We start from the raw sequence: 26390 nt of genomic DNA, 5'->3' as shown, positions 1-26390 counted from the left end.
CGGCATGTGGGATCCTCCCGGATCGGGGCATGAACCCGCGTCCCCTCCATCGGCAGGCGGACTCTCAACCATTGCGCCACCAGGGAAGCCCCTTTGCCTATTTTTTTAAAGAGAGGCTATCACGATTTATTTTTCCATTTAACTTAATACTTGCCTATTTCACTGGATCAATTTCTCCATAAGACATTACAGTTTTCTTTCACAATACCTTTATTTTAAGTGGCACATTCTTATTCTTCCTCCTTTTAGATTCTGTTACAAGCTAAGATATTCACAGGCTGCTTACAGTACTCATATGTTCTGCCCTCTTTTTTTTTTTTACTGTGGCAAAATATATATAAGATAAATTTTTTAACACTTTAACCATTTTTAGGTATGCAATTCAATGACATTAAATACATTCTCAATGTTTTGCAGCCATCACCACTATCCATTTCTGGAACTTTTTTATCATCCCAAAAGAAACTCTACCCATTAATAACAGTAGGGAACTTATATTTTTAGGATCTTTTGAAATGGAACCCAGTTTACATCACATACATTTATTTCACCTTTGACTCATTTCAGGTTAGTTCATTTTCATAACTGTCACTGGTTGTTACTATTAGTTTGTGAAAGGATGATTCCTTGAAATGACAAATGTGGTTATTTTGAAAATATGTATATTTTTCCATTATATATACAATGCACACAACTTTTTATATATTGCATATACTTTGAAGTTGAACATATATATATTTATATACTGTAAACTTATATAACTTATTATTTTAGGAAACTCAAGAATATACCCGAAATGTTGTGAGATACTGCCTTGAAGCTCTTCAAGACTGGTTTGAGGCTATTAACTTCGTAGATGAGGTATGTATATTTTTGATATACATAAAAGCATTTAAGAAAAGTGTTAGATCTCATTTAACATTGAAAATAATGAATATCTTTTCATGGGATAAGGGAAAGGTGTTGGAATAAACATAAAATCACTAGGCTTTAAAAAAGGAGAAGTAAGAGACCAGTTGTTTGACACTTAGGAGATTCTACAGTACATTAACTATTTGCTTATTTCCTAGAGAAGGACATAATTTTTTTAATGTTATTAAATGTATATTTCTCAGGAGTTCATTCAAAGAGATAAAAGTGACAGTGCAAATGTGAACAGAATAGGGGAGATGGATGGAAAGGGTATCACAACTTTATTAATTTGTCAGTGTTCTCCTCTGGGCATGAATAAAGATGATTGTTTGTTTGTTTTTTTAACATCTTTATTGGAGTATAATTGCTTTACAATGGTGTGTTAGTTTCTGCTTTATAACAAAGTAAATCAGCTATACATATACATATATCCCTGTGTCTCCTCCCTCTTGTATCTCCCTGCCTCCCACCCTCCCTATCCCACCCCTCTAGGTGATCACAAACCTCTGAGCTGATCTCCCTGGGCTATGCGGCTGCTTCCCACTAGCTATCTATTTTACATTTGGTAGTGTATATATGTCGATGCCACTCTCTCATTTCGTCCCAGCTTACCCTTCCCCCTCCCTGTGTCCTCAAGTCCATTCTCTACATCTGTGTCTTTATTCCTGTCCTGCCCCTAGGTTCTTCAGAGCCTTTTTTTTTTTTTTTTTTTAAGATTCCATTTATATGTGTTAGCATACGATATTTGTTTTCCTCTTTCTGATTTACCTCACTCTGTATGACAGGCTCTAGGTCCATCCACAGTAACTCAGTTTCGTTTCTTTTTATGGCTGAGTAAGGATGATTGTTGTTGATAATGAACTGAGAAGAATTAAATAAGGGCTTGCTGTTAATTAGTCAGCCAAGTTTCCTATCAGAAGCCCCTTTTATTCCTCTTATGAAGTGGGGTCAAAATTTGCCAGATGTGGAAGGGAGAGCACTCCTTATCTCATTTCTGAACTCTGGGCAGATGCAGCTCCTGGTGTCTTAGGCCGGGGCGTGGAGAGGAGGGGCTTTTATTTATTTATTTTCCTTAAAAATTTTTTCTTTTACCCAATCATAAACTTATTGAAAAGTTGGAAGTAGAGTACAAAGAACTTTTTCTTGAACTATTTGAGAGTTAACATGTTAGCTTGATGCCCATGACTCCCAAATACTTTAGTATCCATTTCCTATAAGCCAGGACATTCTCTTTCTTATATAAACAGAGACAACCATAAAAATTAGGAAATTAACTTTATTATATTATTACTATGTAAATCTTAGAACTCATTCATGTTTTACAAATTGTCCATTGATTGCCCTTTATAGCAAAAGGATCCTATTTAGAGTCACATGTTGCATTTAGTTATCATGTCTCTAGTCTCCTGGAATGATTTCTCATTCTTTGCCTTTCAGGGCAATAATGTTGTGAAGAATACAGCTCAGTTATTTTTGTAGAACACCCCTCAATTTGGGTTTTCTTATGAGTAGGTTCAGATTATGCATCTTTTGCAGGAATATTACAGAAGTGATGTTGCAGTCTTTTCATTGCACCCTCTTTAGTGGTTTATGATCTTTGTTTGTCCTATTACTGATGATATTCTCTTTGTTCATTTGATTAGGGTGGTACCAGCCAGACTTCTTTACCATAAAGTTACCCTTTTTCTCATCGTAATTAATAAAGTATTTTGTGAGGACGTGCTTTAAAGCTATTTAAATACATCTGTTTTCTCATCTAATTTTTAGTTCATTCACTAATTTTCTGCTGTGGAGATTCATAGTTTCTTTTATTCACTGGGTTATAGTCCAATACTACTATTATTTGATGCTCAGATTGTTTCAGATGTGGCCAGTGAGAGCCCCTTCAAGCAGGTTTCTGTGTTCTTTTGACTTGTCCCGTTATTCTTTGAGCACTTCTGTTCTCAGTGGCTCAACAAGATGTTTCAGGCTCACCTTATATTTTTCCTATTCTACCCCTGGAATCAGTCATTTTTTTAAGGATCTTTTGTTACTTTTAGTAGAAAACAGTATTGAGAAAGCAAGATCTGGATGCTTGGTGGGCTCACTGCTATCGAGGTATTAACTGCTTCCAGGCCTTCTCAGTGAACAGAGGTTCAGAATATATGTATGCATTTATGTATATAGATGTACATATCTGCATCTATATTTATTTCTCTATTATATATATTGAAACTGTGAGTTCTAGCTGATACTTTATATTCCAGTATAGGACAGGACTTATTCTAGTTTTCTCTAACAGTGAGAAACCTGGCTTCCATTATCCTTAATATATTTATTTCTTTGACCAGTCCTCTTATATAGAACCAATTTCTCATATCAGTTGCCTCCCTTTTCCCTACATGGATGCCCTCTTCTCCCTGCATTCTGTCCCCCACCCTGCCCTACATATGGACACCCTCCTCATCCCATTTGGACTCCAACTCCCCACCTTGGGCTACCCTTCTGTGAAGAATTCTTCTCGCCCTATGTGTGCTTTGAATTCCCACACCAGGCATTTCTTCATTCTGGCTGCCCTCCTTATCCTGCTTTGGCTTTGATGCCCCATACTGGGTCCTTTTCACCTGTGGATAATCTCCTCACCTTGCTTGAATTTTGATTCCTTATTCCAGGCTGGCACCCTGTGTCATTGCCCCCTTTACCTCTGTCAGGTTCTGGCTTCTCATCCCTGGTCAGTCCCCACTCTCCTCACCCTGATTGGCTCTGACATAGTATACTGGGCTGCTGTGTGGATGCCCTGACTCCGTATGCCAGGCCACACCCCACTTCTGTGTAGATGCTCTTCACCCTGGAAAACCACTGACATTTCCCCCAACCCTGCCCCAGCACACACAGTTGTCCTCCTCACCCTGGGCTCTGATATCCCTTTTCAGGCTCCTCACCTTATAGATGGTTTATTTTGCCTCTTAACACCTCCCCGCCAGTGGCTTTAGGACTGAATTATTTATGAAGGGAAGAGCCTCCTACTATCTTTAACTCTCATCCTTCCTGCCTCAAACTAATTTGTCTTCCATCCCTGATTACTCCTCCTCCAATATTTGTGCCTGCCTTTAGCCTTCAACCTGGCCATTTTGTCCATTTGGATTCTGATTCTGCCTTCACCAAATCACCTATTCTTTTCTTGTCTAAATGTTGGTACTTAAGCTTAAGCTTTGTTTATATAAATGGTAATGAGTCAGTCTTTAAAGAAAACATTCTCCATTCTCCACAGAGCTCCATCCTGCTTTTAACCTGCTTCACTATTTCTTCACCCCATCGAGGATTAGTCCTTCAGCTGGGGCTTCAGCTGAAGCTTCTCTCAGTCCAATTCTCATTAGTATTTGAAACTTTAGGAATTATTGTTGAAATGGTGTCATCACTAAGACAACAGGAAGATTGAACTAGGGGAAAATTATTATTACACACAGAGGGTTAGGTAGTATTTGACATGAAATTAATCCACGGTTGAACTTGGGGTGGATTTACGGATAGTTAGAATCAAGTATAGTATACAGAGCAGCTGAATTCAAGGAAATAGTGTGTGTGTGTATATATATACACACACACATATATATTTTAATTAATTAATTAATTTTTGGCTGTGTTGGGTCTCCGTTGCTGCGCGCAGGCTTTCTCTGGTTGTGGTGAGCAGGGGCTACTCTTCGTTGTGTTGCACGAGCTTCTCATTGCGGTGGCTTCTCTCATTGCGGAGCACGGGCTCTAGGTGCTTGGGCTTCTGTGGTTCTGGTGTGTGGGCTCAGTAGTTGTAGCTCGTGGGCTCTAGAATGCAGGCTCAGTAGTTGTAGCGCACGGGCTTAGTTGCTCCACGGCATGTGGGATCTTCCCGGACCAGGGCTTGAACCCGTGTCCTCTGCATTGGCAGGCGGATTCTTAACCACTGTGCCACCAGGGAAACCCCAGTATATTTGTTTTTAACACAGAAATATTTTAGGAAGATATTGAATGTTGTAAAAAAATTTTTTTTTAATATTTATTTGGCTGTGCTGGGTCTTAGTTGCAGCATGTGGGATCTTCGTTGTGACCTGTGGGATCTTTAGTTGTGGCATGTGAGATCTAGTTCCCTGACCACGGATTGAACCTGGGCCCCCTGCATTGGGAGCATGGAGTCTTAACCACTGGACCACCAGGGAAGTCCCAAATGTTGCAAAAATTTATATAGATTTTTAATAGAAAAGAAAATAAGTACAGAATTTAAGGAATCAACCAATATATCCTTTACGATGTTTAAAAGTTTCTTCTTTCTTAAAGTGCTTTGATATATTTGTTTCTCAAAACAACCCTGTGAAGTAGGGAAGATATTATTATCACTCCCTTTTTTTCAAATGTAAAATGGAGATGCAGAGATACTAAATGACTTGCCTCTAGTTGTATAGCAAACTCCTGGTATTTCTGGGTCCAGATCCCATGTCTCTCAACTTCTTGTCTGGTCGTATTTCAACTGTACTGGCTTTGGCAGTGGAAGGAGCTTTAGAGTCAGGCATACCTGAGTGGACACTATGTGATCTTGGTCTTGGACAGTTTTTGTTTTTTTTTTAAAACATTGCCGAGTCCACCTTCTCATCTCTTTATTTAAGATAATAATATTAGCCAATGAGGATTGACTAAGAGGCACATATTTCATGTGTGATAAATATTTGTTCTTCTTTCAGCCTTGAGAGTGGAGGTCAGAAGTTATCACAGTAATCCAGCACAGAATAAGCAAATAATATTTTTTTGAATTGGATTAAGGCAAATCAAACAGTCACTTAGAAACACAGGATGGAATAAATTTTCCCAAAGTACAGGCCATTTAAGAATCCTCAAATACTGAATATCATTTATGAGTATGTAGCAGAGCAACATTTATGAGTATATAGCAACATTTATGAGTATATAGCAGAGTGGTTTGATTAGAGTCATCTCTTATAAGATGGAAGTAGAACATGTGTTCATCCAGCAAATATTTATCGAATGTTTACTGTGTTCTAAACACTGGGGATACAGTGATGAAATGGTGCCTAATTTAAGGAAATGGAAGACAAATAATGGCTAATTTGATCAGAGGGCTTCTGTAAAGTTGTGACCAAGGTGCTATGGAGGAGAATAGAGTGGAGCATCTGATTTACCCTGAGGGACTCAGGAAAAGCTTCCTAGCAGAAATGTCACTTCAGCAAAGTCTTAAAGGTATGTTAATCCAGTGGGAGCAAGGATGTATAGTATTTGAGGCAGAGGGAAAGGCATATACAAAGGCACTACCTATGGTGCATGAGTTTATATGACAGGAGATGAGGCTGGAGAGGTAAGCCCTGTCTCTCAAGAGTCAGAAGGTTAAAGGAAGTTAAAACTATAAGGAGCCATTAAAAGATGATGAATGGGGCTTCCCTGGTGGCGCAGTGGTTGAGAGTCCACCTGCCGATGCAGGGGACACGGGTTCGTGCCCCGGTCCGGGAAGATCCCACATGCCGCGGAGCGACTGGGCCCGTGAGCCATGGCTGCTGAGCCTGCGCGTCCTGAGCCTGTGCTCCGCAACAGGAGAGGCCACAACAGTGAGAGGCCCGCGTACCACAAAAAAAAAAAAGATGATGAATGGAGAAGTACAAGGTTAAATTAATGTTTTGGTAAGACCACCTCCTGGCAATATATCAAGGTTTAAATAGATGTACTAATTAAGGTTCTTTTGAATACAAGGAAAAAAACATTTTTGAGGCAGCCTAATTTAAAGGAGGAATAATTTATTATGAGTACAGAGAGGTCTTTCAGGGATCTTATGGCACCTGGACTTCAGGAACTGAGTGGAAAGCTGAACAGGAACTCCTGTCTCTTGCTTTTGCTTTGGCCTTTCTGCCTCATTTTTTCTTCCCTTTCTGTAGATTGGTTTTCTGTGCTTTTTTGCCTATGTGGTTAAATATTACCTTCCTACAGTTGCCTAATATTTCAGTTTCAGCCATACTCCAAGACTGTCTGCAGATGTCTTTAAATCTAGTTCAATTTTCAAGTGAAGAGAGAACCTCATTGCCCACGATGGGTTAGGTATCTCCTGCCCTGATCCAGTCAGATGTGGCTACTGAACTTGACTGTCAGGCTCCAGTCCCTGTGTGTGTGTATTTGGAAGTGGTGTAGGAAGGGACATTCTGAGAAGATGGGGAAGGTTGTGAGCTAGGCAGATACCACAGAAAGTTTCTTACAGAGGGTAAGAATAGAAGTAGCAAAGGCTAGCACGGAAATCTAGGCACTAAATGTTGAGGGCCAGAGCTAAGGTTAGTTAGGGGCAGTATGGAAAGAGAGGAGGAAGTAAAGTTAAGATGTATTTAGAAAATCAGACACACTTTGGTGCCTTATGAAAGGTAGGAGGTTTGAGAGAAGGAAGCAGTCTACATTTCAGATTTGTATTACTGGGAATTTGGAGAAGAAACATTGAGGAGGATTGAGTTTCAGGGCAAAGATGCTGAGTTCGGTTTGGACACAGTGTATTTGTGGTCCCCACGGGATATTAAATGTTGATGTTCAGTAAACACTTGAATGTAGGGTTTGGAGTTCAGGAGTGAGATTTCTGCTGAGATTTGGGAGTCATCTTGGGTTGGCAGTTGACGCTATGAACTGGATAAAGTCACCTAGAATGAGAAGAGTAGAAAGCTAAGAATGGAATCTGAGGACCACCTCAGTATATATGGAAGGAGTGGAAAAAGAGTTTTTCAAGTGACTAATTTGTGACGTTGGACAAGAGGGGATTATGGAATATAACACTGTAGAAGAATGTGTGTTTAGCATATGTTCAAGCCTTAAAAGACAAGATAGAGTCTATGGCTTAGTAATTAATAGAAATGTGTGTTGGGTACTATGTTCTCTTACTTGATCCTCACAGCCATCCAACTGCTTATTATCTCCACTTTACAGGTCAGGCAACTTAGACACAGAGAAGTTAAGTAACTTGCTCACAGTTTTGTTTTTTTTTTTGCGGTACGCGGGCCTCTCACTGCTATGGCCTCTCCCGTTGCGGAGCACAGGCTCCGGACGCGCAGGCCTAGTGGCCATGGCTCACGGGCCCAGCTGCTCTGCGGCATGTGGGATCTTCCCGGACCGGGGCACGAACCCGTGTCCCCTGCATCGGCAGGCGGACTCTCAACCACTGCGCCACCAGAGAAGCCCCTTGCTCACAGTTTTACAGCTGTAGGTGGCAGAATCAGGATTTGAACTCCTGCAAATCCAGCGTTTAAGAGTCTGCTCTTAACCACTGTTCTTGACGCCTGCCTTAGAAGGAAATGGAAGGAGATTCTGATTTAGCTAGTTAGTATAGTTATGTTACTAAAATGATTATAGTAATGGAAGGCAAACTTGTTTTAGTTTTATTTTTGATTGTGGTAAAATGCACATAAAATAAAATTTACCATCTTATTAACCTTTTTTAAAGTATACAGTTCAGTAGTGTATTCACATTGTTGTGCACCCAACCTCCAGAACTTTTTGTTTTGCAAAACTGAAACTCTATACCCAATAAACTCCCCATTTTCCCTTCCCACCAGCCTCTGACAACATCATTATACTTCGTGTCTCTATAAGGTACTGTAAGTACCTCATATAAGTGGAATCATACAGTATATCTATTTTTGTGACTGGCTTATTTCACTTAGGATAATGTCTTGAAGGTTCATCCATATTGCAGCATGTGTCAGAAATTCCTTTTTATGGAAGCCAAATGTTTATTTGTTAGAACAACTTTCTTTAGACATTTATTCACATGTTGAGGAAGATCTTTTTCTCATATCGGTTTTGGAAAAAACTGTTTTAGGGATGGGGACATATTGCACATCTTTATAACTCTATACTGGTATTTGAGTGTTTTGGGTAAAACTTTTTAACAGGAGAAAACTTTACTAAAAACTTATAGAAGCATTAAAAACAAATAATACCTTTTAATTTTTCTTGTCTGTTTGAGAATGACAACTGTGTTGTACTTTGTCCCTGTAGTGATAGCGTGACCCATGGGAGTCACAGATTAAAATACAGTTTTTATAATATTCACAAAGATACCAAAGGTCTTTGATGTATACTGTACTAAGCTTTCCTATAGAAACTGTGTGTTCACCACTGATATGGGGAGCATCTCACCCAACTAGGTAAGCCTTTTAACTGCACCTCAGTTTAGGGCTGTAGTCAGAGCCTCTTACCGTTCTGAATATAACAGCGGAGTTCAGGCTAGCTTTTCAGTTCACTACTTGTTAACTTTAGGAAGTTACTTAAGTTTTTTAAACTTGAATTTCCCTATTTATAAAATGGAATATTCAGTTTCTACCCCATTGGGTTCTCCTAGGATTAAATTAAATCTGAATGAAGTGCTTATTAGCACAGTGACCGGCACATAGCAAGTGCTTAGTGAATGTTAGCTGTAATTATTGTTCTTGTTACTTTAGTCATGTTTGGTATGCATGCATTTGAAGATTCTGAAATGGCCTACTGTAAAGGGAAATCTATTCCATCCCTTGTTCAGATGCTTCAGAGGATTCAACATTGAGGAGTATACAGTTTCTGCCTTTAAGGAACTTACATTTAAAATGGAATAATTTTATCTACAGTGGGTTTTTAAGCTATAACTTCTAAAATTGTACTTTTTGATTAGAAAGTATAGGGGAATAAATCAAGGTGAAAGTGTGGTTTTAGCATTTTAAAACCTTCTTTGAATTCGGTAAAGGATTCTTTGACTTGTGGATTTTGTTTGTTTATTTGCAGCCAGCACCTAACCAAGTCACTTTTCATCTGCCACTACATCGTTATTATGCTATGTTTTTGAGTAAGGTAAGAGTGTCATTAAACAACTCTGTTTGTTTGTTTTTTGAATATTGGGAATTACGTATTGAATTAATAACATTTTTTATCATAATTTTTAGGCTGTGAAATGTCAAGAACTAGATTTGGATTCTGTTTTACCAGATCAGGAAATGTTAATGAAACTAATGATTCATCCACTCCAAATTCAGGTATGTTTTCAGGCTTTTAAAAGGTTTTGAATTCCTTGGTTAAGTGATTCTTCCTTTATTTTATTTGTATGCCTTTATCATTGTTTTATAGCCAAAATGTTTGAAATTAAAAAAAAATTAGTTTTTGTATTTTTACCGGATTATATTTTGGGTTTTTTCTGTTTTTTTTTTAAATGAGACTTACATTTAGTTATAATTTCCCCAGGAATTCTTTTCACTATATTTACTTATGGGGGGGTTTAATATACTACAGCACTGTTTTGGGAGTCAGGAGACCCAACAAATTCTAGCCTTGGTGCCACCACTATTTTATTGTCTATGTTGTTTGGAGTGATTCACCTACTTGATTCTTAGTTTCCCCATCTATAAAGTGAGAGGAGAGAAAAGAGAAGAGTTAGCCTACATATGCACTGTGGTTTCTTTCATTTCTAACACTGATTTTGTGGACCACCTTTTATATACATTAGAGGGATTTGCACTTCAGTTTATTTTTCCTGGAAATTTTAGATTTGTTAATCATTATTGAACTTTACCTGTGGGAGTTAGGAACAAATGAGATGAAGTTATGACTGTGCTTAGTTTTAGTTGATACAGGACATAAATACATGAAGAATTAAATATTAATATAGTAAGAAAATTTATTCTAATCTGATCTGCTCTTGCCAAATTTTAGAAAATGAATAGATTGAAGGTTGAGTTAGGGTGAATTAAAGACATAGATTATATTCATTGATGTTGAAAGGTGAACGGTTAGCTTGTTTGATGCTTATTCCTGTGTTTCTTTAAGCATTATGTATTTTTTTTTTTGAAGAGGAAAAAGTTAAATGTAATCGTCAGTGATTCCTCATTAAAGATTTCAGTGAATATTGTTATAAATGTATCCAGGTGTCATCATGGAAAACTAACTCATGTATAAACTCTAGAAGAAGGGACTGTATAAAATACAATGATCATCATAAAATTTAAAATTATATATTTGAATTGAATATCTTAAACATTGGACAGAATGTCAGGCTTATGCTGTGATTAAGTTATAAAATATTTTGAAATGATTGTTTATTGTAACAGGATTTTATAAAGGTTGACTTTAGATGACTTCTTTGTCCAATTTACTTAATTTTTGTTTTACTAGGCAAGTCTTGCCGAAATCCATAGCAATATGTGGGTAAGAAATGGTCTGCAAATCAAAGGACAAGCCATGACCTATGTCCAGTCTCATTTCTGTAATTCCATGATTGATCCTGACATTTACCTATTACAGGTAAGCCAACTTGATAATGCAGATGTTGTACTTTAGAAGTATCTCATTTGTACCTGTGAGATTTTAATTTATAGAGGTGACTAAATGATGACATGGAGAGGTCAGTGCTATTGAGAGAAGAATTTTATTACTTATAATTTCCAAAGGAAGGGGGCATGCCATACTACGCAGGACCAGAGGGGAAGCATTAGATTTTGGTCAGGAGGCAGAAGGAGGAGTGAGGGGAAGTCCTAGACCAGAAACTTTATTGGGGTTTCTATAGGAACGGCAAGGCAGGGCAGGGGAAGTAGTTTAGGATTGGCTAGTTTGAATAATCTTGGTGGGCTCTGGGGCATAAAGGCTATCTGGTACCTGCCCTGGGCAGGGGGCCAGGGGGAATATTGGCTTGGTATGTGAGTTAAATAAAGGGCATGAGTGACTTGCATATGAGAGACTTACTCCCAGGTGAGCTGTTTACTGTCTTTTGGAATTAGCTTAGCCTTTAGAAGGGTAGTTTCTCTCCTGGTCTGTAGGGCCCCCCTAGATGATGTCAGAACATCAGAAGATACAGAAAATAAAAAATATGATTAACACAAGAAGTAAAACTGGGGAAATCCCTGGCGGTCCAGTGGTTAAGACTTGGTGCTTTCCCTGCTGTGGCCCAGGTTCAATCCCTGGTTGGGGGACTAAGATCCTGCAAGCCGTGTGGCGTGGCTGGAAAAAGAAAAAAAGAAGTAAAACTGAATATTGAGAAATAAAGATTGTGGGTTTTATTTTTTGTCTTTTAAAGGTTTGTGCATCTAGACTTGATCCAGATTATTTTATTTCATCTGTCTTTGAAAGGTAAGCATAATTTTATTAAGACAGGTATTAGGAAGTATTTGGAATTTAAACTAATTTTGTTTTAACTTTAAAAAATCTGTCTCAAATATTTTTTTAATAGATTTAAGGTAGTGGATTTGTTGACAATGGCTTCACAACATCAAAACACAGTACTTGATGCAGAGCATGAGAGATCCATGTTAGAAGGCGCTCTTACATTTCTTGTGATTCTTTTGAGTCTTCGTTTACATTTAGGTAAAAAGCACTAATACAAATACTTGTGTATTAACTATCAACCTCCCTTTCCTCCCCTCTCCTTGTGGTAGTTAACTGGCTTATGGAAAAAAAGGAAAGGATGTATTACCGTTGACACTCCTTTTAGAATATCCTTTAAAAAACCCCTTAAGGGAACTGCAAATATCAGGGTAGTTAAACTGCAGTTATATTGGGGCATTGTATTCTTTGCTCTTTAATTTTGGAAGCATCTCATTTTTGGTATTTACGCTTAATAAATTGTGCGGTAAGTTGTTTCTTTATAATATATAGATATTCAGATTTATTAATTCTATTTTTAATTTTAGGAATGTCTGATGATGAGATTCTCAGAGCAGAGATGATAGCCCAGCTGTGTATGAATGACAGAACACATAGTTCATTGCTGGACCTCATATCCTTTTAAAAGTTTAATTTTCTGTTAGTTGCAGGATCTAAGTTGTAAGTCGTATTTATGGATTAGAGATCTATCACTTTGTGATTAAAATGGTTTTTTATGAAGTTGAAAAATAATATGGAGAAAAACTCCAATTGTTTGTTCAATTCTGTGTTCAAGACCACTGGTAGATTTTTTTGCCTCTGTCGTCTCTCTGGGTACTCTTGTTAGACCTTGGTTAGGCATCAGGACTGGTGGCTCTGGGCACCCCAGGATCTGACCTTTAAAGACAGCAATAGTGAAAGGGAGCTGGACACTTGGTGAAAGGCAGCTAGGTCTACTAGGCTGGAATTCATGGTTAAAATTTAGAGGTATATCTTATTATTACCAGAGCTTTGAACATTCTGAGGATTTTTTTCTTAGAATTCAGTTTTAAACCAAGAGATTTTTAAGGGCAAAGACTGTTGTCTACAAACTGTTTGTCATTGGTTTTTTTTTGTGTGGTACATGGGCCTCTCACTGTTGTGGTCTCTCCCGTTGCGGAGCACAGGCTCCGGACGCGCAGGCTCAGCGGCCATGGCTCATGGGCCCAGCCGCTCCGCGGCATGTGGGATCTTCCCGGACCGGGGCACGAACCCGCGTCCCCTGCATTGGCAGGCGGACTCTCAACCACTGCGCCACCAGGGAAGCCCTGTCTACAGGCTTTAAAAACGTATGGTTCTCTGTATAGGACTGAGCATACAATGGACACTTTATATTTTGATTTGTTGTTTATAAAATTTTAGACAAAGATCATCATGTTATTTTGTGATAAAATTTATTTGTGAATTTTTGACTAAATTTAATTTGTACATTATGATTATGTTTGAAATAATTGGCTAAATTTTGTGAAATAACTCCTATTAGAAATACCTATTTGATAACCTTGAAGATTTTCTTAGGCAGCCAACAACTTGATACTGTTTGATGATTTCATTCAGCCATTATATACTGTGTATTAGTGCTGTAAAAGAGCAAAACAATTCTCTGTAACTTTGAATTTAGAAGAATTATATAGCTTTAATGTGGAAACCAAGAGGAAAGAATCTTTGTGGTTTTCTTCTTTTTAAAAAATTTGCTTAGTATCTTTTTGCTTCTTATTTTGAAGATTTTGTGTTTTTGGAAAAATAATCTTTGCTTATAAAAATCTGGGCTGATTTTTAATATACTGTGTTTGATTTTCTAAGGGAAAGTACAACTATTTGCAAAAGGATGAAAATGGAGATTAATTTTAAAAGGTTTTTTTTCATTTCCTGAAAGTGTATTAATTTTTTGGGGGGGAAATATACTTCAGAACTACTTCAGCATGTAATTTATTAGTAGGCTTCTAGATTAAGCTATCTTAATTCACAGTTAATAAAAAGTTATTATTGAACTGTTGTATTATATAGCCCTCTTGTGGCCGACTTTATGTATTACAGCCAATTACTGTGCATATTTTAGCAAAGGAAGTTAGAAACTAGAATACCTTGGTAAGTTTAAATATCTGGCTTTTAGTTATTTATTTTTTTCTTGACACATACATCATATTCCAGAAAATCCAAATCCCAAAAGTGGCATTATTCCAGGAAGTTATAGCTTTGAATCAGTTTTATCAGCTGTAGCTGATTTTAAGGCTCCTGTTTTTGAACCTGGAGGTTCTATGCAACAAGGCATGTATACTCCTAAAGGTATGTTTATATGCATAAATGTGTTTTTTCAAATATCAGTTTTCTGAAGGTTCGTTGTGTATACTGAAACAAAATGTTTGCCTTTTATTTGTTCAGCTTTGGTTTTTCCCCTCAACTTTCTTATAGATGTATATTTGTCTTTTATGGTGTACAGTGATACTGGTTCCATTTATTTATAAACCTATGGTTTATATTACAGTAAAACTTCTTAGATGACTCTAAATTATAAAAGGAACTTTATATATGAACTCCAGTTTATTTTTGTAAGTGAATGAACTGTAAATGAACCAGAAATTATGAAGCAAAATATATACTTACAAGCATTCTGAATGTATTTGCCCTTTAAATTTGATTTTGAAATAGTTCTCACTACCCAAATTTTAACTTGAAACAGTTAAAATCTATGTGGAATACTATAACATTCTCATACATTTTGAACCTGTGTAAATACATAGAAACCTTTTCCATAAGCGGTTGGTTTTCTAAAGTTTTCCCCCTGGATTTGTAGATGACATGCTTGACAAAAGCCAGAAGTAGGTGAAGTCCTGATTCATGGTCTTCTCTTCTTCTCTTTCACATTTTCATTAATCTAAGTTAAAATTTTGAAGGAAGTAGCAGTTACATGCTTCTTGCCCCCCTCAGCACTCATTGTCTAAGTGAAAAACTGATGCCCACTTTGTAGTTGTAAATAGCATGTACCATGTTTGGTAAAACACACCAAAATAAACCTTATCATGTGTGATTTTTCAGAGAGTTCACAAAGGTAGCAAGAACAATCCAGAGTCTCTGGTTGGAATGTATTCCATTAAAGGAAAAGCACAATATTTCTTTATTGTAGAGAACACTTTGTATCTAAAATTTAGATGAGCTTAGAAGTAGAGTGATGTTCTTGTATAATGCAGTGCTTATTAATAAAGTGTGATGTGAGCATAATCTTTGTCACTCATTTGCGGTCCTTATTAAAATACAGGTTCCTATGCCTCAACCCCAATCTGCTCTTATCCAGATCTCTGGGGATTAATTCTGGAAATCTGCTTTTATACCAAGCTCTACAGGATGATTGTCACGCACAATAAAGTTTGAGACACTGAGACACAGAGCACTGGACATTTGAAGATTAGAATCAAGAAACTGGGTGTCATATTTCAGATGCAGTACTGAGGTTTATTAGCCAGTTGTGCGATATTGAGAAAGTCAGTGTTTTATCTTTGGATTTACCTTCTTATTTGTAAAATGAGTGAGTTGGAATAGATGAGTGGTTTTTAAGCTTTTTTAAAAAGTGTTTAAGATAAGCCTTTAGTTTTGGGGAACTAAGCCTTAAGTGAATCTGTTATACAAAAGCAATAAAAGCAAACCTACTCGTTAAAGTGAGTGTGGTTAGTGGACATAGCTTCTCATCTGTTTTACCATCTCCTTGCTCCTAAAGTGGCCCCTGGTAAATCTCTGTTGAAATCCAGCTTCTTGGAACACTGAAGCCTCCTGGACCAGTTAGTTAAGCACTGAAGTTTTCTTCCATTTCAATGGTTTTATAATTCTGACAAAAACATATTAGAATTAATAACAAAGGTTCTATGTCTTTTTGAAGGCCTATCTTAAGGATCTTAAATCATACTTATGATAATTTAAGATGGCCTGTTACATGAAATAGGAACAGTTGTTAACATTTTTTTTTAATGCCAGAAAGTTGAAATTATAGTAGATGTGTAGAGAGATGCTTAAGGTTCAAATGTTAAGAAATGTTAAGAATTTTGTTTTCAGATGTTAAGAATTCTGCTGGAGAGAATGAGAGGGGAGAAAATTTTATCTAGGGAAGAGACACTCTTAAGGCAGTGGTTTCTAAAATTATTCTCAGGCCATGTTTTAGATTTTTCATCACATCCAGATACCATCTCTACTATTATATACTTAGTATGCTGCGTTTTCTTAAATGGATTCACATTTTTAAACTTCTCCTCATCCCAAGCATGATAATTAGTGAGATCACAGGTTTTATTTGCAATGTGCAATTTTCTAGTACACGTTAATGTAATTATATAGCTATTAACATAAGCTTTGTGCACTTAATACTTAAAATCATCTTGTGTACCACCAATTGTACATACACCACACATGGGATAATGATTCTTAATTGTGGAGAAGGTAAGGAGATCAATTATAGCAAAAGAACAAAATCTTTTATAAACCAAAAAGTGTTTATAAACTAAGCTCTTGAAAATCAATGGCTCATTAATTTTTAAATCTAGCTTTCACATGTTTATCTTCGAATACTTTCAAAAATATTAATGCATTGTGTTTCTTACTTTCTCATTGGCACTTTATAAAAAAAAGTGAGCTAAACTTTTATGATGAGGCGTTATCACATTATAAAACTTTTTGCTCACTAGTTCTTGCTGAACTTAAGAGAACATTATAATGACGAAATAATGATTTTTGATTTAGAAAAGTGGTCATTGCATCAAGCTTATTAAGGCAAATATATAATCAAATTAAACTTTCCCATCTTTTAAATATAAGATATACTTAAATGTAATTAGTCATTAGAGATTGACTTTATTCCTAAGAAGTCAGTGTTTTGTTTCTACTCTCTTTTGAATAATAGCTGAAGTCTGGGATCACGAGTTTGACCCCGTCATGGTCATTCTTCGAACAGTTTACCGTAGAGACGTGCAGTCTGCAATGGACAGATACACAGCATTGTAAGTACGTTATATTAGTCAGTAAAATAATGGATATCTTGTGTTTATAGAGAAAAATTTCAGTTATAACACAAATGTGATATGCTCTCGTTAAAATATACTCAATCTTTAGAGGAGAAAATGTTTTAAGATTAAAAAAAATAATCTGGCTGAGATTTAAGTTCTCAAGACCTTGATCCAAAAACCTGACATTAATCTGATAAAAATAAATTTTATAAAACATCACAAATAAATGTAAAAAAGTAACAAACTTATTTAGTTGCTTTTTGACCAGCAGAATTCAAAGCTTGGTTTTGTGTTGTTCTACTTTTGAAGCAGTAGAGGAGGCACAAGTTAAGAGAATAAAATTGTCTGATGTCAGAGATGATGGGTAGGTGAAAAAAGTGTGGTAATATTGCTGTGTTCTTGACAACTGGGAAAACAGCCAAAGTAAAATGAATTTTATTTATAAATATTTAACAAAGTAGTTAAAATGTTGGTAATTGCCGAAAAATTTTGAAGGATATCTTTTTAATGGAGAATTCAGTTTTATATATTATTGTCGTAGACTATTTTTTAATGTATTATATTTCCTTCTATTTTTAAACATTAAATAGTTAATTATTGCTGAACATTATAGGATATTGCCTTTTATTTGTGCTCAGTTTATTTGTGCTTAGTTAAACATTTTGAAAACAAGTTTAAAATGATATAAATGTCTTTGATCTTGAGAAAATATTTGTTCATATAACCATCAAAGTGTAAATACAGACATTGGGTGTAATTGAAACTTCTTTTTGCCAAGACTTTGCAGTAATGGATATATGCTGAATTTAAGAACCATCATAGATACCTCTGAAGAAAGTTTATAGTGTAGAAGTTTAGCATATTCTCCCCTCCCCTCACCCCACCCCAAGAAAGACAAAAATGAAGAACAAAACTTAGTTCAGCATCTCTCTCTACCTTTCTCTAAAACCCGTGGGAAAATAGTCTGAGATTTTCCTTTCTCTGCTTTCTTAGCAACCTCTTTCTATGCTTTTTGTGTAGCTTTGTAACTATTTCTTTGCTTTGTAGGTTTTTACTAGACTCTTAGTTACTTGAGGGAAGATATTTTTGTCTCTGTGTCTCTTTTATATCTTGAGAATCTATCTCAGTGCTGGCACATAATAGGCATTCAGAATATATTTGTTGAGTAAATAAATTTGAGTAGTTCATGCTGAAAAATGAAAACCATATCTGTAGAGCTATTTTTATTAAATTTTCCTCTTTCCTATTTTGCTGTCTATTTTTTCTCATAATCTCATTCTCCTCATTTGGCTTTTGAGTTCCTGTACAATGTCTGTATAGTTTCTTAGAAATACGTCTGAATTGCTGTGATGTTTCTTGGCAGTTTAAAATCTTTGTATAAAGAAATGTGTATTTAAACAAAAGAATAATAACAGATAACAAATACACTTTAACTTCAGATTAAAATCATTTTCTTATAAATTAATCTCTGAAATTTTATGTGCAATATTATATTAATCTAACAATATTTTGTATATTTAAGATAAATATATCCGTGAAGAATGTGTTTGTTTCTATGTAAAACTTAATTTTTTTTGAAATTTATTTTGTATATGAAATATAACATCTTTTTCCTTTATGTGATATTACTTATATGACTGTATAATTGATCGTTTCAGTTCTTATTAGAACACAACTGGGAAATAACCCTAAAGTGTAGGGCTTATTGGTTATCGGTCATTTTCATTTTCTTTTAGTTTTAAGGAACAAAAGTGGCAAAACTGATTTACTTAGTGTGATCCTTTTTTATTTCAAGAAGGTAATAGGAAGGCGTTTTGAAAAACTATAGAGAAAAATAATTAGGTAAATTAAAGCTATTGTGTCTTTATTTTTAGCATTAAAAAAATCTTTACTTATTTATTTATTTTTTAACATCTTTATCGGAGTATAATTGCTTTACAATGGTGTGTTTCTGCTTTATACCAAAGTGAATCAGCTATACATATACATATATCCCCATATTCCCTCCCTCTTGCGTCTCCCTCCCACCCTCCCTATCCCGCTCCTCTAGGTGGACACAAAGCACCGGGCTGATCTCCCTGTGCTATGTGGCTGCTTCCCACTAGCTATCTATTTTACATTTGGTAGTGTATATATGTCCTGCCACTCTCTGACTTTGTCCCAACTTACCCTTCCCCCTCCCTGTGTCCTCAAGTCCATTCTCTACGTCTGCGTCTTTATTCCTGTCCTCCCCTTAGGTTCTTCAGAACCATTTTGGTTTTTTGTTTTGTTTTTTAGATTCCATATATATGTGTTAGCAAACGGTATTTGTTTTTCTCTTTCTGACTTACTTCACTCTGTATGATAGATTCTGGGTCCATCCACCTCAGTACAAATAACTCAATTTCGTTTCTTTTTATGGCTGAGTAATATTCCATTGTATATATGTGCCACATCTTCTTTACCCATTCATCTATCAATGGACACTTAGGTTGCTTCCGTGTCCTGGCTATTGTAAATAGAGCTGCAGTGAACATTGTAGTACATGACTCTTTGAATTATGGTTTTCTCAGGGTATATGCCCAGTAGTGGGATTGCTGGATCATATGGTAGTTCTATTTTTAGTTTTTGGAGGACCCTCCATACTGTTCTCCATAGTGGCTGTATCAATTTACATTCCCACCAACAGTGCAAGAGGGTTCCCTTTTCTCCACACCCTCTCCAGCATTTATTGTTTCTAGATTTTTTGATGATGGCCATTCTGACTGCTGTGAGGTGATACCTCATTGTAGTTTTGATTTGCATTTCTCTAATGATTAGTGATGTTGAGCATCCTTTCATGTGTTTGTTGGCAATCTGTATATCTTCTTTGGAGAAATGTCTATTTAGGTCTTCTGCCCATTTTTGGCTTGGGTTGTTTGTTTTTTCGGTACTGAGCTGCATGAGCTGCTTGTAAATTTTAGAAATTAATCCTTTGTCAGTTGCTTGATTTGCAAATATTTTCTCCCATTCTGGGGGTTTTCTTTTCATCTTGTTTATGGTTTCCTTTTGCTGTGCAAAAGCTTTTAAGTTTCATTAGGTCCCATTTGTTTATTTTTGCTTTTATTTCCATTCTTCTAGGAGGAGGGTCAAGAAGGATCTTGCTGTGATTTATGTCATAGAGTGTTCTATGTTTTCCTCTAAGAGTTTTATAGTCTCTGGCCTTACATTTAGGTCTTTAATCCATTTTGAGTTTATTTTTGTGTATGGTGTTAGGGAGTGTTCTAATTTCATTCTTTTACATGTAGCTGTCCAGTTTTCCCAGCACCACTTATTGAAGAGGCTGTCTTTTCTCCATTGTACATTCTTGCCTCCTTTATCAAAAATAAGGTGACCATATGTGCGTGGGTTTATCTCTGGGCTTTCTATCCTGTTCCATTGATCTATATTTCTTTTTTTGTGCCAGTACCATACTGTCTTGATTACTGCAGCTTTGTAATATAGTCTGAAGTCTGGCAGCCTGATTCCCCCAACTCTGTTTTTCTTTCTCAAGATTGCTTTGGCTGTTCGGGGTCTTTTGTGTTTCCATACAAATTGTGATATTTTTTGTTCTAGTTCTGTGAAAAATGCCATTGGCAGTTTCATGGGGATTGCATTGAATCTGTAGATTGCTTTGGGTAGTAGAGTCATTTTCACAATGTTGATTCTTCCGATCCAAGAACATGGTATATCTCTCCATCTGTTTGTATCATCTTTAATTTCTTTCCTCAGTGTCTTACAGTTTTCTGCATACAGGTCTTTTGTCTCCTTAGGTAGGTTTATTCCTAGGTCTTTTATTCTTTTTGTCGCTGTGGTAAATGGGAGTGTTTCCTTAATTTCTCTTTCAGATTTGTCATCATTAGTGTATAGGAATGCAAGAGATTTCTGTGCATTAATTTTGTAACTTGCTACTTTACCAAATTCATTGATTAGCTCTTGTAGTTTTCTGGTAGCATGTTTAGGATTCTCTATGTGTAGTATCATGTCATCTGCAAACAGTGACAGCTTTACTTCTTCTTTTCCAATTTGGATTCCTTTTATTTCCTTTTCTTCTCTGATTGCTGTGGCTAAAACTTCCAAAACTATGTTAAATAATAGTGGTGAGAGTGGGCAACCTTGTCTTGTTCCTGGTCCTAGTGGAAATGGTTTCAGTTTTTCACCATTGAGAATGATGTTGGCTGTGGGTTTGTCATATATGGCCTTTATTACATTGAGGTAAGTTACCTCTCTCCCTACTTTCTGGAGGGCCTTTATCATAAATGGGTGTTGAATTCTGTTGAAAGCTTTTTCTGCAGCTATTGAGATGATCATATGGTTTTTCTCCTTCAATTTGTTAATTTGGTGTATCACATTGATTGATCTGTGTATACTGAATAATCCTTGCATTCCTGGGATAAACCCCACTTGATGATGGTGTATGATCCTTTTAACGTGCTGTTGGATTCTGTTTGCTAGTATTTTGTTGAGGATTTTTGCATCTATGTTCATCAGTGATATTAGACTGTAGTTTTCTTTTTTTGTGACATCTTTGTCTGGTTTTGGTATCAGGGTGATGGTGGCCTTGTAGAATGAGTTTGGGAGTGTTCCTCCCTCTGCTGTATTTTGGAAGAGTTTGAGAAGGATAGGTGTTAGTTCTTCCCTAAACGTGTGATAGAATTAGCCTGTGAAGCCATCTGGTCCTGGGCTTTTGTTTGTTGGAAATTTTTTTTTAAATAAATTTATTTTATTTTATTTTATTTATTTTATCTTTGGCTGCATTGTGTCTTCGTTGCTACGCGTGGGCTTTCTCTAGTTGCGGTGAGCGGGGGCTACTCTTCATTGCCATGTGCGGGCTTCTCATTGTGGTGGCTTCCCTTGTTGCGGAGCACGGGCTCTAGGTGCACAGGCTTCAGAAGTTGTGGCACGTGGGCTCAGTAGTTGTGGCTCAGAGGCTCTAGAGTGCAGGCTCAGTAGCTGTGGCACACGGCCTTAGTTGCTCCGTGGCATGTGGGATCTTCCCGGACCAGGGCTCGAACCCATGTCCCCTGCATTGGCAGGCGGATTCTTAACCACTGCGCCACCAGGGAAGCCCAGAAAATTTTTAATCACAGTTTCAATTTCAGTGCTTGTGATTGGTCTGTTTAGATTTTCTCTGTCTTCCTGGTTCAGTCTCGGAAGGTTGTGCTTTTCTAAGAATTTGTCCATTTCTTCCAGGTTGTCCATTTTATTGGCATAGAGTTGCTTGTAGTAATCTCTCATGACCCTTTGTATTTCTGCAGTGTCACTTGTTACTTCTCCTTTTTCATTTCTAATTCTGTTGATTTGAGTCTTCTTCCTTTTTTTCTTGATGAGTCTGGCTAATGGTGTATCAATTTTGTTTATCTTCTCAAAGAACCAGCTTTTAGTTTTATTGGTCTTTGCTACTGTTTCCTTTATTCCTTTTTCATTGATTTCTGATCTGATCTTTATGATTTCTTTCCTTCTGCTAACTTCGGGGTTTTTTTGTTGTTCTTTCTCTAATTGCTTTAGGTGTAAGGTTAGGTTGTTTATTTGAGATGTTTCTTGAGGTAGGATTGTATTGCTATGAACTTTGCTCTTAGAACTGCTTTTGCTGCATCCCATCGGTTTTGGGTCATCATGTTTTCATTGTCATTTGTTTCTAGGTATTTTTTGATTTCCTCTTTGATTTCTTCAGTGATCTCTTGGTTATTTAGTAGCATATTGTTTAGTGTCCATGTGTTTGTATTTTTTACAGGTTTCTTCCTGTAATTGATATCTAGTCTCATAGTGTTGTGTTCAGATAAGATACTTGATACGATTTCAGTTTTCTTAAATTTACCACGGCTTGATTTGTGACCCAAGATATGATCTATCCTGGAGAATGTTCCATGAGCTCCTGAGAAGAAAGTGTATTCCGTTGTTCTTAGATGGAATGTCTTATAAATATCAATTAAGTCCATCTTGTTTAAAATATCATTTAAAGCTTATGTTTCCTTATTTATTTTCATTTTGGATGATCTGTTCATTGGTAAAAGTGAGGTGTTAATGTCCCCTATGATTGTGTTACTGTTGATTTCCCCTTTTATGGCTGTTAGCATTTGCCTTATGTATTGAGGTGCTCCTATGTTGGGTGCATAAATATTTACAATTGTTATATCTTCTTCTTGGATTGATCCCTTGATCATTATGTAGAGTCCTTCTTTGTCTCTTATAATAGTCTTTATTTTAAAGTCTATTTTGTCTGATACGAGAATTGCTACTCCAGCTTTCTTTTGATTTCCATTTGATTTCCTCACTTTCAGTCTGTATGTGTCCCTAGGTCTGAAGTGGGTCTCTTGTAGACAGCATTTATACAGGTCTTGTTTTTGTATCCCTTCAGCCAGTCTGTGTCTTTTGCTTGAAGCATTTAATCCATTTACATTTAAGGTAGTTATAGACATGTATGTTCCTATTACCATTTTCTTAATTGTTTTGGTTTTGTTATTGTAGTTCTTTCCCTTCTCTTGTGTTTCCTGCCTAGAGAAGTTCCTTTAGCATTTGTTGTAAAACTGTATTGGTGGTGCTGAATTCTCTTAGCTTTTGCTTGTCTGCAAAGGTTTTAATTTCTCCATCGAATCTGAATGAGATCCTTGCTGGGTAGGGTAATCTTGGTTGTAGGTTTTTCCCTTTCACCACTTTAAATATGTCCTTCCACTCCCTTCTGGCTTGCAGAATTTCTGCAGAAAGACCAGCTGTTAACCTTATGGGGATTCCCTTGTATGTTAATTTTTGTTTCTCCCTTGCTGCTTTTAGTATTTTTTCTTCATATTTAGTTTTTGATAGTGTGATTGATATGTGTCTTGGTGTGTTTCTCCTTGGATTTATCCTGTATGGGACTCTCTGTGCTTCCTGTACTTGATTGAATATTTCCTTTCCCATATTAGGGAAGTTTTAACTATAATCTCTTCAAATATTTTCTCAGTCCCTTTCTTTTTCTCTTCTACTTCTGGGACCCCTATAATTTGAATGCTGGTGCGTTTATTATTGTCCCAGAGGTCTCTGAGGCTGTCCTCAGTTCTTTTCATTCTTTTTTCTTTATTCTGCTCTGCAGTAGTTGTTTCCACTATTTTATCTTCCAGGTCACTTATCCGTTCTTCTGCCTCAGTTATTCTGCTACTGATTCCTTCTAGAGAATTTTTAATTTCATTTATTGTGTTGTTCATCGTTGCTTGTTTCATCTTTAGTTCTTCTATGTCCTTGTTAAACGTTTCTTGTATTTTCTCCATTCTATTTCCAAGATTTTGGATCATCTTTACTATTATTACTCTGAATTCTTTTTCAGGTAGACTGCCTATATCCTCTTCATTCGTTTTGTCTGATAGGTTTTTACCTTGCTCCTTCATCTGCTGTGTGTTTCTGTGTCTTCTCATTTTGCTTTACTTACTGTGTTTGGGGTCTCCTTTTTGCAGGCTGCAGGTTCGTAGTTCCCATTGTTTTTAGTGGCTGCCCCCAGTGGCTAGGGTTGGTTTAGTTGGTTGTGTAGGCTTCCTGGTGGAGGGGACTAGTGCCTGTGTTCTGGTGGATGAGGCTGGATCTTGTCTTTCTGGTGGGCAGGACCGTGTCTGGTGGTGTGTTTTGGGGTGTCTGTGACCTTATTATGATTTTAGGCAACCTCTCTGCTGATGGGTGGGGTTGTGTTTCTGTCTTGCTAGCTGTTTGGCATAGGGTGTCCAGCACTGTAGCTTGCTGGTCATTAAGTGGAGCTTGGTCTTAGCATTGAGATGGAGATCTCTGGGACAGCTTTCTCCATTTGAATTTACATGGAGCCGGAGGTCTCTGGTGGTCCAGTGTCCTGAACTGGGCTATCTCACCTCAGAGGCTCAGGCCTGACACCCGGCCAGAGCACCAAGACCCTGTCAGCCACATGGCTCAGAAGAAAAGGGAGAAAAAAGAAAAAAAAAGAAAGTTATTAAAATTAAAAATTAAAAAATGTGATTAAAAATTAAAAAAATACAACAGTAATTTTAAAAAAAAAGAAAGAAGAGAGCAACCAAACCAAAAAACAAATTCACCAATGATAACAAGCGCTAAAAACTATACTAAAAAATAAAAATAAAAACACAAACAAAAAAACAGACAGACTGAACCCTAGGACAAATGGTAAAAGCAAAGCCATACATACAAAATCACACAAAGAAGCATACACATACACACTCACAAAAAGAGAAAAAGGAAACTATGTGTGTGTATATATATATATATATATATATATGTGTGTGTGTGTGTGTATATATATATATATATATTTATATATTTATATATATATATAAAAAAAGAGAGCAACCAAATCAATAAACAAATCTACCAGTGATAATAAGCCCTAAATACTAAATTAAGATAAACATAAAATCAGAAACAAATTAGCTGCAGAAAGCAAACCCCAAGTCTACAGTTGCTCCCAAATTCCACCGCCTCAATTTTGCGATGATTCGTTGTCTATTCAGGTATTCCACAGATGCAGGGTACATGAAGTTGATTGTGGAGGTTTAATCTGCTGCTCCCGAGGCTGCTGGGAGAAATTTCCCTTTCTCTTCTTTGTTCGCACAGCTCCTGGGGTTCAGCTTTGGATGTGGCCTTTTCTCTGCATGTAGGTTGCCTGAGGGTGTCTGTTCCACGCCCCGACAGGATGGGGTTGAAGTAGCAGCTGATTCGGGGGCTCTGGCTCACTCAGGCCAGGGGGAGGGAGGGGTACGGAATGCGGGGTGAGCCTGGGTCGGCAGAGGCTGGCGTGATGTTACAACAGCCTGAGGCGCACGTTGTGTTCTCCTGGAGAAGTTGTCCCTGGATCTCGGGACCCTGGCAGTGGCAGGCTGCACAGGCTCCCCGGAGGGGAGTTGTGGTTAGTGACCTGTGCTTGCCCTCAGGCTTCTTAGTGGCTACAGCAGCAGCCTTAGCCTATCATGCCTGTCTCTGGTGTCCACGCCGATAGCCGCGGCTTGCACCCGTCTCTGGAGCTCATTTAGGCGGTGCTCTGAATCCCCTCTCCTCACGCACCCCGAAACAATGGTCTCTTGCCTCTTAGGCAGGTCCAGACTTTTTCCCGGACTCCCTCCTGGCTAGCTGTGGCGCACTAACCTCCTTCATGCTGTGTTCACGCAGCCAACCCCAGTCCTTTCCCTGGTATCTGACCTCCGAAGCAGGAGCCTCAACTCCCAGCCCCCAACCTGTCCCAGCTGGTGAGCAGACCAGCCTCTTAGGCTGGTGAGTGCTGGTTGGCACCGATCCTCTGTGTGGGAATCTCTCTGCTTTGCCCTCTGCACCTCTGTTATTGCACTCCTCCGTGGCTCTGACGCTCCCCCCGTGCCCACTCCCCGTCTCTGCCAGTGAAGGGGCTCCTGGTGTGTGGAAACT

The 26390-nt window shown here is 37.3% G+C and overlaps 1 protein-coding gene across 1 annotated transcript in view; it reads left to right on the top strand.

Moving 5' to 3' along the window:
- Positions 1 to 26390, top strand: part of UBR3 (ubiquitin protein ligase E3 component n-recognin 3) — a 233561-nt gene that overhangs the window by 93023 nt on the left and 114148 nt on the right. The window contains 9 exon segments of the mRNA XM_081243003.1: positions 775 to 861; positions 9655 to 9720; positions 9813 to 9902; positions 11035 to 11163; positions 11933 to 11985; positions 12086 to 12219; positions 12546 to 12637; positions 14190 to 14322; positions 16922 to 17018. Of these exon segments, the coding sequence (XP_081099129.1) occupies positions 775 to 861; positions 9655 to 9720; positions 9813 to 9902; positions 11035 to 11163; positions 11933 to 11985; positions 12086 to 12219; positions 12546 to 12637; positions 14190 to 14322; positions 16922 to 17018 (881 nt within the window).

This window comes from Mesoplodon bidens, assembly GCF_964165515.1.
Source record: "Mesoplodon bidens genome assembly, chromosome: 8".
Classification (NCBI taxonomy): Eukaryota; Metazoa; Chordata; class Mammalia; order Artiodactyla; family Ziphiidae; genus Mesoplodon; species Mesoplodon bidens.
The sequence above is the reverse complement of the archived record's forward strand: the minus strand, read 5'-3'. Positions and strand labels throughout refer to the sequence as shown.